General features: G+C 45.0%; 1 protein-coding gene across 5 annotated transcripts in view; it reads left to right on the forward strand.

Moving 5' to 3' along the window:
* The window catches only part of CLIP4 (CAP-Gly domain containing linker protein family member 4), a 303,168-nt gene that overhangs the window by 121,009 nt on the left and 167,310 nt on the right, over window positions 1-14,849 (forward strand). For all 5 annotated transcript variants that reach the window (XM_086926149.1, XM_086926148.1, XM_086926150.1 and 2 more), the window contains exon 5: window positions 611-772. In XM_086926149.1, coding sequence (XP_086782275.1) covers window positions 611-772 — 162 coding nt within the window. The remainder of the gene's footprint in view (window positions 1-610; window positions 773-14,849) is intronic.

Below are 14,849 nucleotides of genomic sequence, written 5' to 3' on the forward strand. Positions count from 1 at the left end.
GATGAGTGTTCTTGTTTTGTTGTATTAAGCCTACCCAAAGGGGATCCGTTCTTGACTACGGTCTATTTGGTGCCCTGCTCCTCTGCTGCTTAAGGGGCCCCTCTCAATTCTTTTGTGTACTCTTCAATAAATACTGATGGACCATTTTACCGCACAATACCACTTTCTTCGCAGTTGGTTACACTGTGTGTTCCCATGCAATTTGTTTCTTCCAAGTGGTAACTCTGAAAAGTCCAACAAAACTACGCCTGTGAGTCTCAGTCCTTCAGGGCTTCAGATTGATGATAGTCATTCTAATTATGTCTGTTGCCGAGCTCTAAATTCTCACACCTAATAGTAAATGACGGGCTTATGCACAACAGTTGTAATCTACTACAGAATACGCTTCAGACGGATTGCTTTAGGTAAGAAATTATTTCTTTGATCTGACTTGGAGACACTGGGTAGAACTGAGCTCTGAAAATAGCCTTGACAGACTCTACATGAGCAGCAACATGAGAAGGAGGGAGACGAAGGAGGCTCTCTTTTGGAAGTCAGGGAAACTTGTTATTTTAAGGTAGTTAAAAGTCTTCTGCTAAACTAACCCAATCTTCTGAATCTTTCTGTACAGGCGATGCAGAAAATGCTGCAAAGTTTGCAACTCAACTTATTGAACTTGGCGCGGACATCAATTTGCGGAGCCGCTGGACCAATATGAATGCTTTACATTATGCTGCGTATTTTGATGTGCCAGAACTAATTAGTGTCATCTTAAAAGTATCAAAACCCAGGGGTAAGTATTAGGAAATGTCTTTTTGGTGCTAAAGGTACCTTAAATGTGGCCAATCACTTCATTATATTGTCTACACATAGCCTTATGATCATGAGTGTCTCCTCCTTTTATTGTATCTTTCCTTTGACCTTAAATGTGGCACTTTTTTTTTTAACTCTCCATGGTTTAAATGTAGTGTTCAATTCTAACGAGAGCATTACATTGTTCCATAATGGCAACACACTCTCTTTCTTTCCTCATTTAGAATAATCTCTCCTATATTGTGTATCTGTGACATAATGCTTGAAGAGTGTTAAATCGAACTTTAAATAAATGTTTGCAGCATACCCCCAACTCCCCAATTCCTTAGACTTTTGAAAAAGGTGTCTTATAAAGTAGGTTTTTTGTGCCTCAATTTTGCACATATTTTGTGCAATGCTAGCTAAATGATATGAATCGAAAGCCTGTAATGGGACACAAAGCCTGGTTTTTTAAACTCTTGGCACTTGTTTGGTCAAAATATAATAATCCACTATTTTATTTAATGTATTAAAGTAGGACTTACTTAGATGACACTGAAGACATTGAAATTGAAATAAACACTGACAATTGTATTTAGATGTATACACCCAACTATCAAAAAATTAATTTGTTACCATTTAAAAAAAAAAGTATTTAGTAATTTTGTTTAGGAGTGTTTCATAATTTAATTGGCGCATCCTAGATAAATATCCTAGCATCATAATCCACAAGTATCTGATTAGATAAGTAGTAATTATATCTCGGAATTCTTCCATTATTTTTGTTTTTTAATAGTTAGTAATATCCTTCAACTTTTTTCGTTATTTATTCTGCATCGATATAATTTGGAAACTCATTCTAGTTCTTGGAATATGTTGACTGTGCTAGAGCCTTCTGGAAATGCGGTTCTTGATTCTATTTCTTTTCGACTTTTATAGGTTGATAAATAACTTTGAAGACTTGCCTAAAGGACTAAAGGGTCTCAGCAGCTAAAACCCAGTTTGTGCCATTACTGTTTTCAAAGAGTATCCCTGGTAATTGGCACAAGTGAATGAGAGCCACCTCTTCACATGCTCCCCCGGTGACTATGGGCTAGATTTACGACCGTTGTTTGCGGTCGCAAAGGGGTTTTAGGGTTTTTGCGACCTCAAAAATCATGCGGCCCATGTACCAACCATATTTTGTGAGTTGCTAATCAATTAGCTACTCTCAAAATAAAGTTAGCTACTCGCAAAATAAGGTTTGCGACTCGCAAAATAAGGTTAGTGACTCGCTAATAGCAACTCCTTCCTAATAGCAACTCCAAAACCTATGTATGAATGAATGGGTGATAAGGCACTCACAAACGGGAAGGGGTCCCCAGAGGATCCCTTCCCCTTCGGGAATGCATGCACAATTATTTTTTAAGGGCAGGCAGTGGCCTGCCCATAAAAACTGAAAATAAAAAGTTTCATTTTCATTTTTTAAATGCATCCCATTTTCTTTTAAGGAAAACGGGCTGCATTTAAAAAACAAAACTTCTGTTGTGACAAAGCAGTCCCAGACATGGTGGTCTGCCGACCCCAGCAAGCCACCATCCCTGGGTGTGCTAGCCATTCCCAATGGAGTTGCAAATTGTGACTGCCTCATTAATATTCATGAGGCATGCCATTTGCGACCCCATTGGGAATCTCGGACAGTGTTTAAGGCATAGCATTTTACGACTCGCAATTTGAGAGTCGCAAAATGCTATGGTCGTACCACTGGCCCTATATGTTTCATACAGTAATACTTTGCGTGTTGCTTCAATACCTAAAACCATCGCAGCACAGAGTTTGTTGAGGGCTAGAAGGACAGTTTTGAATGGTGTGTCCACTGCTTCCGATCAGAGTCCGTGCCATCCCCATCCCTACTTTATGCACAGTAACATGACCATCCTTTTAGTAGTGGACCATTTACTACTGAGAGCTTTGCTTCATCAAGCATTTTGACTGTAATATCAGTCTCTTCCTTTGGAATTTAGGCATCCTATTTATAAAATCCTTCCGCATGATGTTTGAACTGTGCAGGTTTCTGAACTTAAAGTATGGAGTTTAAACAGCTCTACTTCTAGATCTTCACACGAATCAGCTCATTGGTCTTGGATATCCATTAACTTGGTGATTTGTTTTATTTTTAAGTGGCAAATGATATTGAAGTATTTAATATTAGCCACAGGCCTCTTTAATACCTCCCCCTCTGGCAAAGTACTTCTCTGCTGTGGCTGTGGTAACATTTTTAAGAGGCTCCTTGTCCACGGTCTGCTCTGCTTGTGTGGCTCAAGTGACCCCCCTTAACTTTGTGTTTCTTTTACAGCTCGTTTAGGATTTCCTTAGTTTTCTTGGCGGTCTCCCAGATTTATATTCATCTGCCATGAACTCTTTCTTACTCTTTTACCTTCTCTGCAAGGCATTGGATGTCACAGGTGTCCATTTACATTTCACTGCTGGTTAGTGAGCAATTGTCTTCTTTGAAACGGATCATTTGCCCAATTTGTTTCTGAGCGCTTCTTACACAAATCTCTTTTTTTACGTTCCTCTCCTCCTGTCCATATTTATTGGCTTTTGAACATAGTTCTTACTTGTGAGCCATTGCCAATCGTTTGTAGACAGCTTGATGTAGCCCTATGGTGCAGCCTGGCTGAGTGAGTTGTGCTTGCAACGCAGTTTCAGGGACAAACCTATCGCCTGGCATGATACCTGTGTGAGTACCCCCAATGTTGTGTGTCTTACCTTCCAGTACACTTGACACCTGCCCGCAGTATGATAGTAGGATGTGACTTATGGTCACCATATTGTTATGCTTTGATGCTCATTATTGTGCCAGTTTAACAGATTCAAATTCAGATTTCAAACACATTGATCAATTCCAGCTTTTAGATCAATTCCAATCGGGTTTTCGCCAGGGCCATAGTACTGAAACAGCTATTACACACATAGTCGATGATGCCCTAAAAATGCTCGATCGGAATGAAGCCTGCCTTCTAATCCTACCTGATTTATCTTCAGCGTTTGATACAGTCAAGCATGACAACCTCCTGGATTTACTGGAACGAAGGATGGGTCTCTCTGGCCCGGTAGTAAACTGGTTTGCCTCCTTTCTTAACAACAGAACGCAAAGATTTAAAGTCAATCACTCCCTCACTAACTCTTTGCCATCCACTTTTGGGGTCCCTCAGGGTACTGCACTCTCTCCCACGCTCTTCAACTTGTTCATGGAGCCTCTAATGGAATTACTCAATTCATCCAACATTCACTATCACATGTTTGCCGATGAAATCCAACTGTACCTGAAAATCTCCTCCCCAGACGACATAGGATCACTCAACTCAACCCTACTCAAAACTCAACACTGGCTGACTTCCCAACATCTTAAACTTAACTCCTCCAAAACAAAATTCCTCCTGATTGCGCCAACCAAACAGTCTACCATCATCGCTGACAACTTGAACCACCTAACAGATCTCAACTGTACCCCACACATCATCAACTCTTCAAGGTCTCTTGGAATTATACTTGACAAGTCATTGAGCATGCAGGAACAGATTAGCTCAGCCACCAAAGGTGCCAACTACTACCATATGAGTATTCTAAGAAAGATAAAATCCTTCCTCCCCTCCCGGACCACTTCAAGTCCGCTGTTCGAGCTCTAGTAATTTTCTGGCTAGATTGTTGCTGTACAACACTCTGTGGGGTACCAAGCTACAAGTTGGCACCGCTCAGGGCTTCCTTGAATTCCGCGGCAAAGCTCATCACGGGTTCTAGAAGAAATAGTCACATCACACTCGTCCTGAAATCCTTAAACTGGCTGCCTTTGAAGGCTAGGATTCATCTTGAGATTGCGTGCATGACTCACAAAGCCCTTCCCTTTAACACCTCTCTGTACCTAGACCAAAAACTGGAGCTTTCTGGTGGGAGCTGATCTTCCAAGAGTTTCAGCACCATGCTGCTGAAACCTCAAAAATTCCATAAAAAGAAAACCTATAATCAGGCGTTCTCGGGTATCGCCCTGAGAATCTGGAACTCCATCCCTCTGCACATCAGACTCCCTCTATAGCATCTTTCAAATAAGAAGTGAAAGCTCTATGGATGAATGCCCTTCTTTGACCGCATCTACCCTCACCAGGTACCATTTGTGGTAAGTTCCGCTACTTGCAGGATTTTCTCCTTCTCCACGGACTACCTCATCCTGATTAACGCTACTACTTCGTTTTTTTTTCCGCAGGGGGTCCTATGCTTTTGACTATGTCTGTGACTTTGGTTTGTGTTCAACCCCTATATTTGTCTGTTGCACTTACATGCTCTTCCACTTCCTTTTGCGTTGGCCTATTATATTGCTCCTCTATCTATTCCAGTATCTTGCTTCTCACTGTTGTTTTTTACCTGCAACTCTGTTTGTACCTAGATCATCTGTAAAAAGCTCTGATACCCGCCTGTGTCATGTCTGCGCTATATAAAACTTTATATAAATACATTTCTAGGTTTGCAGATAAGTGTATACTATTAGGTATCGGGCTCCAATGCTTAACACAGTCTTCCATTCTGCCTGGTAAATGTATACCGGCTAGCAACCTGTGACCTGCACACATTACTTCCCTTATATCATGTCATTAGCTATTCGTAGAGAACTTTATTTCAAGAATGAACAAGTCTGTAAAACTAGGCACAGTTTGAACAAATGTGTCATTGCATTGCTGTGATCCAGAAGTAAGAGAGACTCCATGCATTCTTCTTTTAAAGCACTGTACATAAACATCAGAGTTCAGACTTGTCATTAGATGTTTGGGTATATAATGTTGGACTGGGAAGCATATTAGCCATGCATCCTGGACTACCCTGTCTACACAGTGCACGTTCTTCAGCTTTAAAAAGTATCATATATTCGTGCTGAGCTTTGCAATGCACTTCTAGAAATCACAGTGGCAATAGTGTCGGTTTTCATCCCCAACCCCTATGATGTTAGGATGTCTCTTTGTGTTCACTTTTCAGCCAGTGCTATATTTTGAACTGTAGTCCAAGTTATATTAAAGATTTCTAACTTTAAATATGTGATATTTAATTAATTCACAGGGTCTCTGTAAGGTATGTTGCAAGTTCTTCACCTTGATGTCGTCTATGTCACTTTTTGTAGACACCTTTCTCCATTCCAAAAGTCCACAGAGAATTCATAAGTGCATGGGGTTAGAAAAATATACAGAGTCGTCCAGAGATTCTCTGGCATGCAATATCATTTGTGTGACATTGCACCTGTTTGGAATGCTCACTGAAGGAGTCTTAGGACCTTGATAGTGTTAGTCATGACTTATACAAGCTACTTCATACCAAGTCTTCAGCTTTCCAGAGCTGAGCAGGCAATGGAGAAAGGAAGTTCAAAACATGGGCCTCTAAAAGACACAACTTATATGATCAGGCTAAGTCACATGGGGCCTGATTACAAGTTTGGCGGTCCTGGAGCGTGCCGTAATATCTGCGCCATGCCCCAGTACCGTCAAACCCGTTGTCAAACTGCCCACCAGATTAGGTGTTTTCCCCTGGTGCAGCGGGAGGTTCTTTGGTACTCCCACACCAGTGCCTAATAGAAAGGCACTGCAATGGGAGCGCCAAGGCCCGTTCCTGCACGGCATGGACTGCAAAGTTCATGCCGTGCAGGAAAGGGGTGCATGCAGACAGGGGGTCACACTATGGGCCCCCTACATGCATCCCATGGCCCTGAGGCACCAGGGGTCCCTCTATGGCCCCCTTAGTTCCCCTTACCAACAGCCTTTTCCTGGCGGGATCACTAGCAGTGAGGGAGCTCGTAATATGCATGGTGGTGCCGCTGCGGCCCCTGCAGCATATTACTATTTTACACCACTGCAACACCGCCGGAGAACGACGTTTCCCCGGATGTTACAGCGGGCTCCCAGTGGTCTGACCGTCTAACTAAAAATAGGGCAGTCGGACCGCTGGTGCGGTGGTAGCCGTCATGCCACCCCAGGTTTGGCAGTCCTATGAACCCCCAAACTCGTAATCTGGCCCATTATCATTTTTTGAAGCTTTTCTAATCTATCTTCTGACGCATGTGTGTGTAACCTGTGCTCTTCAGTGCCACCATCTTGGCATTATAGGTACCGGATTGATTTAGAGGTCCATAGTATTTAATGGGCAGCGCGTGTTTTTTTCATCCCATGTCCTTTATGGTTAAATACACATTATCTCATATTCCCTACCCTTCGTATACAGAATTCAGGGAACTTTTTCCTGTGATGTACTTAAAATTCCGAACAATGGGGTATATATAGTCTCTTCGAGTTTTTCGGTTCATTTTTCTCCATTATAACTGGGGATTCCAACTACAATAACGCTGCACTCATTCCACAATCAAAAAAACAGTTTCCAAGATTTTTTTCAGGCAAAACTACACCAAAATGGCTTCCAAAGTCTTAACTTGCAGAAACACAATCCTGTTCATGGTGATGGGCCTAGGAGCGAAAAACGTTTGGTTTTAAAAGGGCCTCCAACGTTTTATACAGTGCGGTTTATATCACTTACAGCACATCTTGAAATTTACATGAAAATGTTGACAGTCTGTGCCAAGAAATGCCATCCTGCGTGCACCTAACAGTGATGGTTAAGTTTCTTGAACAGGTAGAATTCAGAACTAATAACTGCTTCATGCAAGTTCCAGTACCTAATTACATGTTTCCTCACATTTTTATGTAAACTTAGTGCATATGCCTAAGAATGTAAGCCATATAGCACATATATTTTTGAGACTTTCCAAAATCCTACCAGAGACTCAAATGTTATATTACTCTATAGCTATACTATTCTAGTATGAATGGTTCAGCGAGTTTGCATTTGCCAATGCCATCGATTATCTGTAGGTCAATAGTTTAAATCTCCTCAAGGCCACCAAAGCCTTCCTCCCTTTTGAGGCTTTAACTACCTCTCATTCACATTAGACACAGTGAAAGTGTGGTATGAAATTCTGTATGAGAAATTAATTAATGAATAAAGCGTTTCAAAATGCAGAGTTTATTAGGTTGGCGCTTTAGTAGAAATGATTTACTGATCCAACTTTAAAAGAAGAATATAAAAAAAGTACCAGACCCTGTTAATTAACCAAAATTGTATAAAAAGATAAGTGTTTTTTAATCTCTTGTGGAAAGTACTGTGCCCGGCAATAGTTAGTTCTAAGCCGGATGGACAGTTGATTCAAAGTCTTTGATACTATGGCTACGAGGGATTTTCCTCCAAGACAAACTTACCTAAAACTAGGAACCACTGCCAAAACAATGAAGGCTGATCAAAGAATTTGCATCGGCTGCCCATTGAAAATGCAATCCTTAATACCTGAAGCACCCGTATAATAGGCTTGCCTATCTTTTGTAATATGGTCAAACGAAGGCAGACCATCTGTAAATCTGACAGCGGAATTTTGCACCATCTGCAATCTTGCCAAATCTTTTGCTGTTAAACCAAGGTAGCAGGTGTTTTTTTATTCAGATAGGATGGGCGCTGTGAGGTGAGGCTTCTGGGGTAAGGCAGAGACGGGCACATGGGCTGTTGGTAATAACTTTTATATTTATTTATGAGCTCCTTGAACCGCACCAGCTAAAGTGACCGCTGGGCAACCAATGCCCGACATGGGCGCTCGCGCTCCCAGCGTTCCCTGACATGACGTCCGGCAAAAACGCTAGAGCGCGACTCTACATATCTCCCTCCTTTATTAACACTGTGAACAACAAGGAACTAAATAGTCCAGTGTCCTAAGGTAGACCTGGTACACCGGTGATTAAGACTTCATGCCAAACGCTCAATACCTTTTAGGCAGTACCTCGGTCCTGCCTGTGCGTGTGTGTTTCATTGGAGTGCTCCCCCTAGTCTCTCTGCTGTCACTGGGTGGGGTATGGTTATGAGTCTCTTGGGTTTGGGTCCTCCTTTCCGAATCACGTGCTCCTTCGCTCACCCGCTGTGCGTGTGTATCTTTGTCATCAGGATTATTCTGTATGCTGGCGGTGGTCGTCTCCTCTGTGTTGGTGCTCCTCGTGTCACTACTGCGTGCTTCTGTTTCCATTGTGTTTTCTCCTTCCTCCATGTCCTCGCTATCCTCTCGTTCTTGTTGCATTTCTCCTGTCCTGGACCAATTAATCACTTTGTTGCACCTCAACATTCTGTCCTGAGACCATATCTTTCCATAGCTTTGTAAAGCTGATCTTGTGTAGACTTACCGTGCTTGCAAGGGCGTGCTGTACTTGCTGTCGCCTTTCCTTCTCATCTGAGCCAGCTTGACCATGACCCATTCCCCCTTTTCCAGTGACAAGTCTTTGACGTTGTGTTTTTTGTTGTAGTGGTCTGTGTATATATTTTGTGCTCTTTCGAAGTTACTACGCACCACTGCTGGAGACCATTTTCTCGGTACTGTGCGTTGTTTCCATGCAAGGTTGTCTCTGGTAAAAGGGTCTCGACCCCTAAGTATTTTAAATGGGCTGTATCCAGTCTTGGTAGGAGTGATGCGGTACGCCCACACCGTGCTCCTGAGTTCCACCTCCCAATTCTTCCTGGCATTGATGGCAGCTTGGATTGACCCCATGATTACACGGTTAAATCTTTCGGCTGGGCCATTCCCAGCTGGATGATATACCGGGGTGTGCTTGGTCTGTATTCCATTGCGTTCCATGAACGTGTTCCATTTTTCTGATGTGAATTGAGGTCCATTGTCACAGGTTATGATTCTTAGTATTCCCTCTCTCAAGAACGTGTTCATGAGGAATGTCAGTACTGCTTCAGTGTCCACTGTTTCGCACACCTCGACTACCGGCCACTTTGAGTACCTGTCGACCAGCGCAATTGCATATTTAGGCACACTGTGCTCATCTAAGATGGGGCCTAGGATGTCCACTGCTAATTCTTCCCATGGATTTACCGGTTTGGCAAATGTTCCTAATGGAGGTCGCAGTGTGGTTTGCGTCTTGTCTGCATTGCCGCACTGTACGCATTCTCTGACGTGCCTCTCCACCTGGTTGTCTAACGCCGGCCACCTGGAAGCTTGTTTGACACTCTGCTTGGTTTTTACTATGCCTAGATGTCCTTCGTGCAGTATAGAGATCAAGCGCTTTACCAATGTGCTTGGTGGGACTACTTTGTCTCCTCGTAGCATGAACACATTGTTGTCTCCGACGGACAGTTCCTCTTGAACTTCGTAGAATTTGCGATGCTCTGCGTCCAAGTGTTTCTTCTCTGGCCATCCGGTAACTATGAACTGTTTAAGCGCTGTGAGACTTGCCTCCTTGTCGTACGCCTCTCTCCACTCTAGTGCACTTATAACTGTCTCCTGGTCTTCTGTGAAGGCTATGGCGAAGTCATCTTCACTCGTTGGTGTGGGTGCCTCCTCCATTGCAGCAGCTCTGCTGAGATAGTCCGCAACCATGTTCTTGGTTCCTGGGATGTACTCAATGTCGTACACGTAGTCTAGAAACCATAGTGTCATTTTTGCTATGCGCGGCGTAGCACTCGCATGGTCACTGGACGTAAGCACCTTCACAAGCGGCTTGTCGTCTGTCCTGAGCAGGAATGTGGAGCCCCATAGGAATTGGCGGAACCGTTCCATTGCCCGTATCGCTGCTAGCATCTCCTTTTCTATTACACTGAACTTTTCTTCGTGGGGAGCTAGGGATCTTGACGCGAAGCTGACAGTCGTCATTTCGCCTTCCGGGGACCTTTGCATTAGGACTGCCCCTAACCCTCTGTCGCTCACGTCTGTGGTGAGGATGGATAAGGCTGTTGGTCGAACCCGTGTAGAGGTACCGCTTCACAGATGTCCTCCTTGATTTGTCGGAATTCTTCCTGCGAGGCTTCAGACCAGGCGAAAGCGGTCTTTTCCTTCAATAGTTGGCGCAGATTATGTGTTTTGGTGTCAAAGTGAGGCACAAGCTTGCTATAAAATTCCGCCATTCCTAAGAACAAGCGGACAACGTCCTTGTTTCTGGGTGTGGGTGCGTCCTTTATAGCTTTGGCGTTCGCCTGTTTGGGTGCAACTCCTTTGTCACTGATCTCGTGGCCTAGGTACGTGACTGATGTTACTCTGAACTTACATTTGTCCTATTCTGCAGTGAGCCCATTCTGCGCTAGGATGTGTAGCACTTGGGTCAGCTTGGCGTCATGGTCTGTATTGGTTCTCCCCATGACCAGGATGTCATCCTGGAAGTATTGCACTCCTTCCGTGTCTCTGAACAGTTTATGCATCAGCTTCTGGAACACCGCTGCGGTGGACGCCAGGCCGAATGGAATCCGCCGGAACCGGTAGCATCCAAACTTTGTGATGAACGATGTTAGCTTTTTGCATGTGGGATGTAGTGCAATCTGGTGGTATGCTGAGGTCCGGTCTATGTTGGAGAACCACTTGATGCCTTTCGTCTGGGCCAACATTTTGTTTATCCTGGGCAGCAGGAACTTGCCAATTCCGATGTTTTTGTTGAGCTCCCTCAAGTCTATGCACAGGCGTACCTTTCCGTTGGGATTTTGTGCTACGACGAGGGGTGCCAGCCATTCCGCGCTCTCTATCGGTTCTATTACTCCGTTGTCTTCCAAACGCTGCAATTCCTGTTGCACTTTCTCCCGATAGTTAAAGTGTATGTTCCTCACTTTGTGGCTCACTGGCTTGGCTCCCTCCTTGAGACATATCTTGTGTGTAAATTTCGTTAGCTTGCCAATGGTGCCTTCAAATACTTTCGGGAAAATCGTCTTCCACGTGTTGGCTTCGTATGTACGTGCGTGCTCAGTCATAAGCACCTGCGTCGTGCCCCCTGGATTCAGCTGGATTCCTAATTCTCTTTGGTCCACCCATCCCAGCACTGAGGGTCCTTTCTCCGCCACATATAGCTTCCCTTCTGCCGTGCGGCCTTTGAATGCAAACTGTAGTGGATGGTACCCCTCCATGGGAATGGGTTCTCCTGTGAAGGTGACCGGATGGATGTCTGGAGGGAGCAGGTGCGTGCCTGTGATCTTCGCAAAGTCCTTGTACCAAATGCTGCGTTGTATGATGGTGTACGGACATCCTGAGTCGGCGTCCATGGAGATTTGGATCCCCCCTATGGAGAGTTCACACAACGGTTTGCGTGTCCTGGAGCAGCCTATGCCCAGCACCTGATCATTGATGCACAGCACACTGTCGTCGTCTTCTTCGCCCCCTCCTTCTTCTGTCTCAGAGTCTTGTGCCACGTATTTGACGTACGTCTTCTGGCGTTTCCGTTTACAGACTTTGTCAAAATGCCCCATTATTCCGCAGTATATGCATTTGGCTCTGAACGCGTGGCATCGTTTATCATGGGCTGCGTGTGTCCAGCTGCCGCACCTGTAGCAACTTTTCTTGTCCTCGCCCTGGGATCTCTGGTTTGTGGCCGTTTAGGTGACATGTTTCTTGGGCTGTCTTGATCCTCCCGTGACCGGCTGCTTCTGCTCTTGGGTGTCTGTGTCTGTTACTTTGCTCACAGTGGCTTTGCTGGCACCTTTTCGTTTGACAGCCTCCGCGCACCTCTTCGAGAATTCCACTTTTTTGACTAGAGCTACTATCTCCTTGAGCGGTGTGTCGCCGCTGACCCATAGCTTCTCCTGTATGGATGTATTCACTGTTTGCATGATGATCTGGTCTCTCATGAAGCCATCATGGAGTCCTCCAAATTTAATGTAATCGGCAATCTCTTCAGCGCTGCCACATAGTCATCTACCGACTCCCTGCGTTCTGTTTCCGTTGAAAGAAATTGAATCGGTCGATCGCGGTGCACACCACTGGTTGATAGTGGCCATCCAGGTCCTCTATAGTGTGTTGGGAGACGTCATCATCATCTTGGGGTCTTGTCCTTTTTACTAGGTTCATGTACACTCTGATGCCTTCTAGACCTAAATTGTGTAGCAGGATTATTTTTCTCTGTTTGCTCGGAAAGACCGCGCCCCCTTCGTCCTCCAACGCTGTCAGATAGTTCAGGAAGTACTCCTTCCAGTCTTCCCACCTCATGGCTAGTTCTCCCGGTTTTTGCAGGAAGGGAACCGGGTTTGTGAGGGAGAAGATCTGGGCACACTTGGCTGCCCGCCTCCTTGGTGGATATACGTCTGTCCTTAGTGGGGGCTCCCCGGAGCACTTTGCTCGTCCAGGCTTGTTGCCCCTTCTTGGGGCGCGAGGTTCTCTCCCCCACTGGCCTGTCCTAGGTGCGTCAGGATCGATCGTCCCCCTGTGACTCAACGTGCCTCATGCTGTTGGCGCTTGGGGTGCTCTGGGTGTGTCTCTGAGACGTCTGCAGCTTGTGTGTGCCCGCCTGGTGCCATTAAAGTGAGTGGTCAGGCAAGGTGGAGCTGGCGTTGCCCTCTCTGCGCCTGCGCTGCGGTGTGGCACGTGGAGTATGCCTTGCTGCGTGATGAGGGGTCTCTCCCTGCAGGGGGGTGCCCCTGGTGGCTGGCTTGGGTTGACCTGTATTGTGTTGGCAAATATAGCACTTCCTGGGCCCGCTTAAGTGCACTCAGGGCTGGTGGCTAAGTGCGCCTGCACTCCTCGCCCTTGGAACCCTGCTCTGCTTCTCAGTGGGGGAGGGGCTAGTCAGCAGTCACGTTTCTGCCCCAGTCGCCGTTCTGGCAGGTTGCACTGCCTCCCTCCCGACTTCTGCTTTTGCCGGGCCGCAGCGCCGTACCACTGCTTCGCCGTCCTGGTCCTCTGCCGTGCTCACGATATTGTGCCCTGCCGCGGTCCGCGTCAGCCATGCGCCGAGTTGTGGTTCACCAACGGACGTGTCCGCCTCCCCAGCCTCGTCGCCAATTTGTGGTGAGGCTTCTGGGGTAAGGCAGAGACGGACACATGGGCTGTTGGTAATAACTTTTATATTTATTTATGAGCGCCGGGAACCGCACCAGCTTCAGTGACCACTGGGCAACCAATGCCCAACACGGCCGCTCGCGCTTCCAGAGTTCCCTGCCGGGACGTCAGGCAGAAACGCTAGAGCGCGACTCTACACGCTGCTACCTCCTTTCCTCGATGTTCTTGTGGGATTATCCTAATATCCCTCTACAAAAGTTTAAACCGCAATGTGCAGGAAGGTAGTACCTGTGCCTCAAGAGAAAGTTATTTACTTTAAAGCTTACATTTTCACTATAAAAATACCATTCTTAATTCTCATAATTCACACGAGATTTATTTCATAGGGCAAGTGTACCTACCGAATCTCCCGTATTTAGGGCGTACAGCTTGCCCTAAGCCCGCCAGCAGCGTGCCTGCTGTACGTCTGTCTGTCGGTTAGCACTGATTAATTAGGACCGATGGCCAGTACGCATGCTCATTTTCAGCTCAAGTGCCGGAGCGCAACCCTCTAGAACAATTGCCGCAATCCGAACGGAAAACATGCAAAGATGTTGATAAAAGATTACACACCAGGTTCCAAGCAGCCTGAACATATTCCAAGTAGAAATTACGTCCAAAGCAGTTTTAACAAGCATTTGCAATGCAATAGGTCTCGCATTCGGAAAGTTTGAGCTATTGGTATTGTAAATGACACATTTTTTATTTATGTTTTGTTTTTGAAAATAGTAAAATTAATAGCTTTGTCATTTACAATGCCAATAGTTATAACTTTCGCAAATGTGACACCTATAGCTTTTGTAATGCAATATGTGTTGTATTTACGTGACTTACATGTATTGATATTACAAATAACAATGGCTTTAAAAAAAAATTCAATAATTAATACTTAAATAAAAGTTGTTGTAATTTATAATGGCAATAGCTTAAAGTTTTGTAAATAACTTTTGTGAAGATTATGTTCAGTGTATTTTATTGTGACGATAATCCAAGAACAGAAGTGAAATATTAACATATTTTTGTTACATTTGTAATAAAGCTTGAAACATTGAGAGAACATATTTGAACCAGGTGTTGTTAAATGGGTGCACAGATTGATGCTGTGGTGGCACTGAGTGATGTGATGGCGAACGAGTGATGCTGTGGCATTCAGTGATGCTGTTGTAGCGCATAGTGATGTTGTGGTGCCCCTGAGTGATACTGTGGTGGTGCGGAGTGATGCTGTATGCTGTGCTAT

The sequence above is a fragment of the Lissotriton vulgaris genome, chromosome 6, assembly GCF_964263255.1.
Source record: "Lissotriton vulgaris chromosome 6, aLisVul1.2, whole genome shotgun sequence".
Classification (NCBI taxonomy): Eukaryota; Metazoa; Chordata; class Amphibia; order Caudata; family Salamandridae; genus Lissotriton; species Lissotriton vulgaris.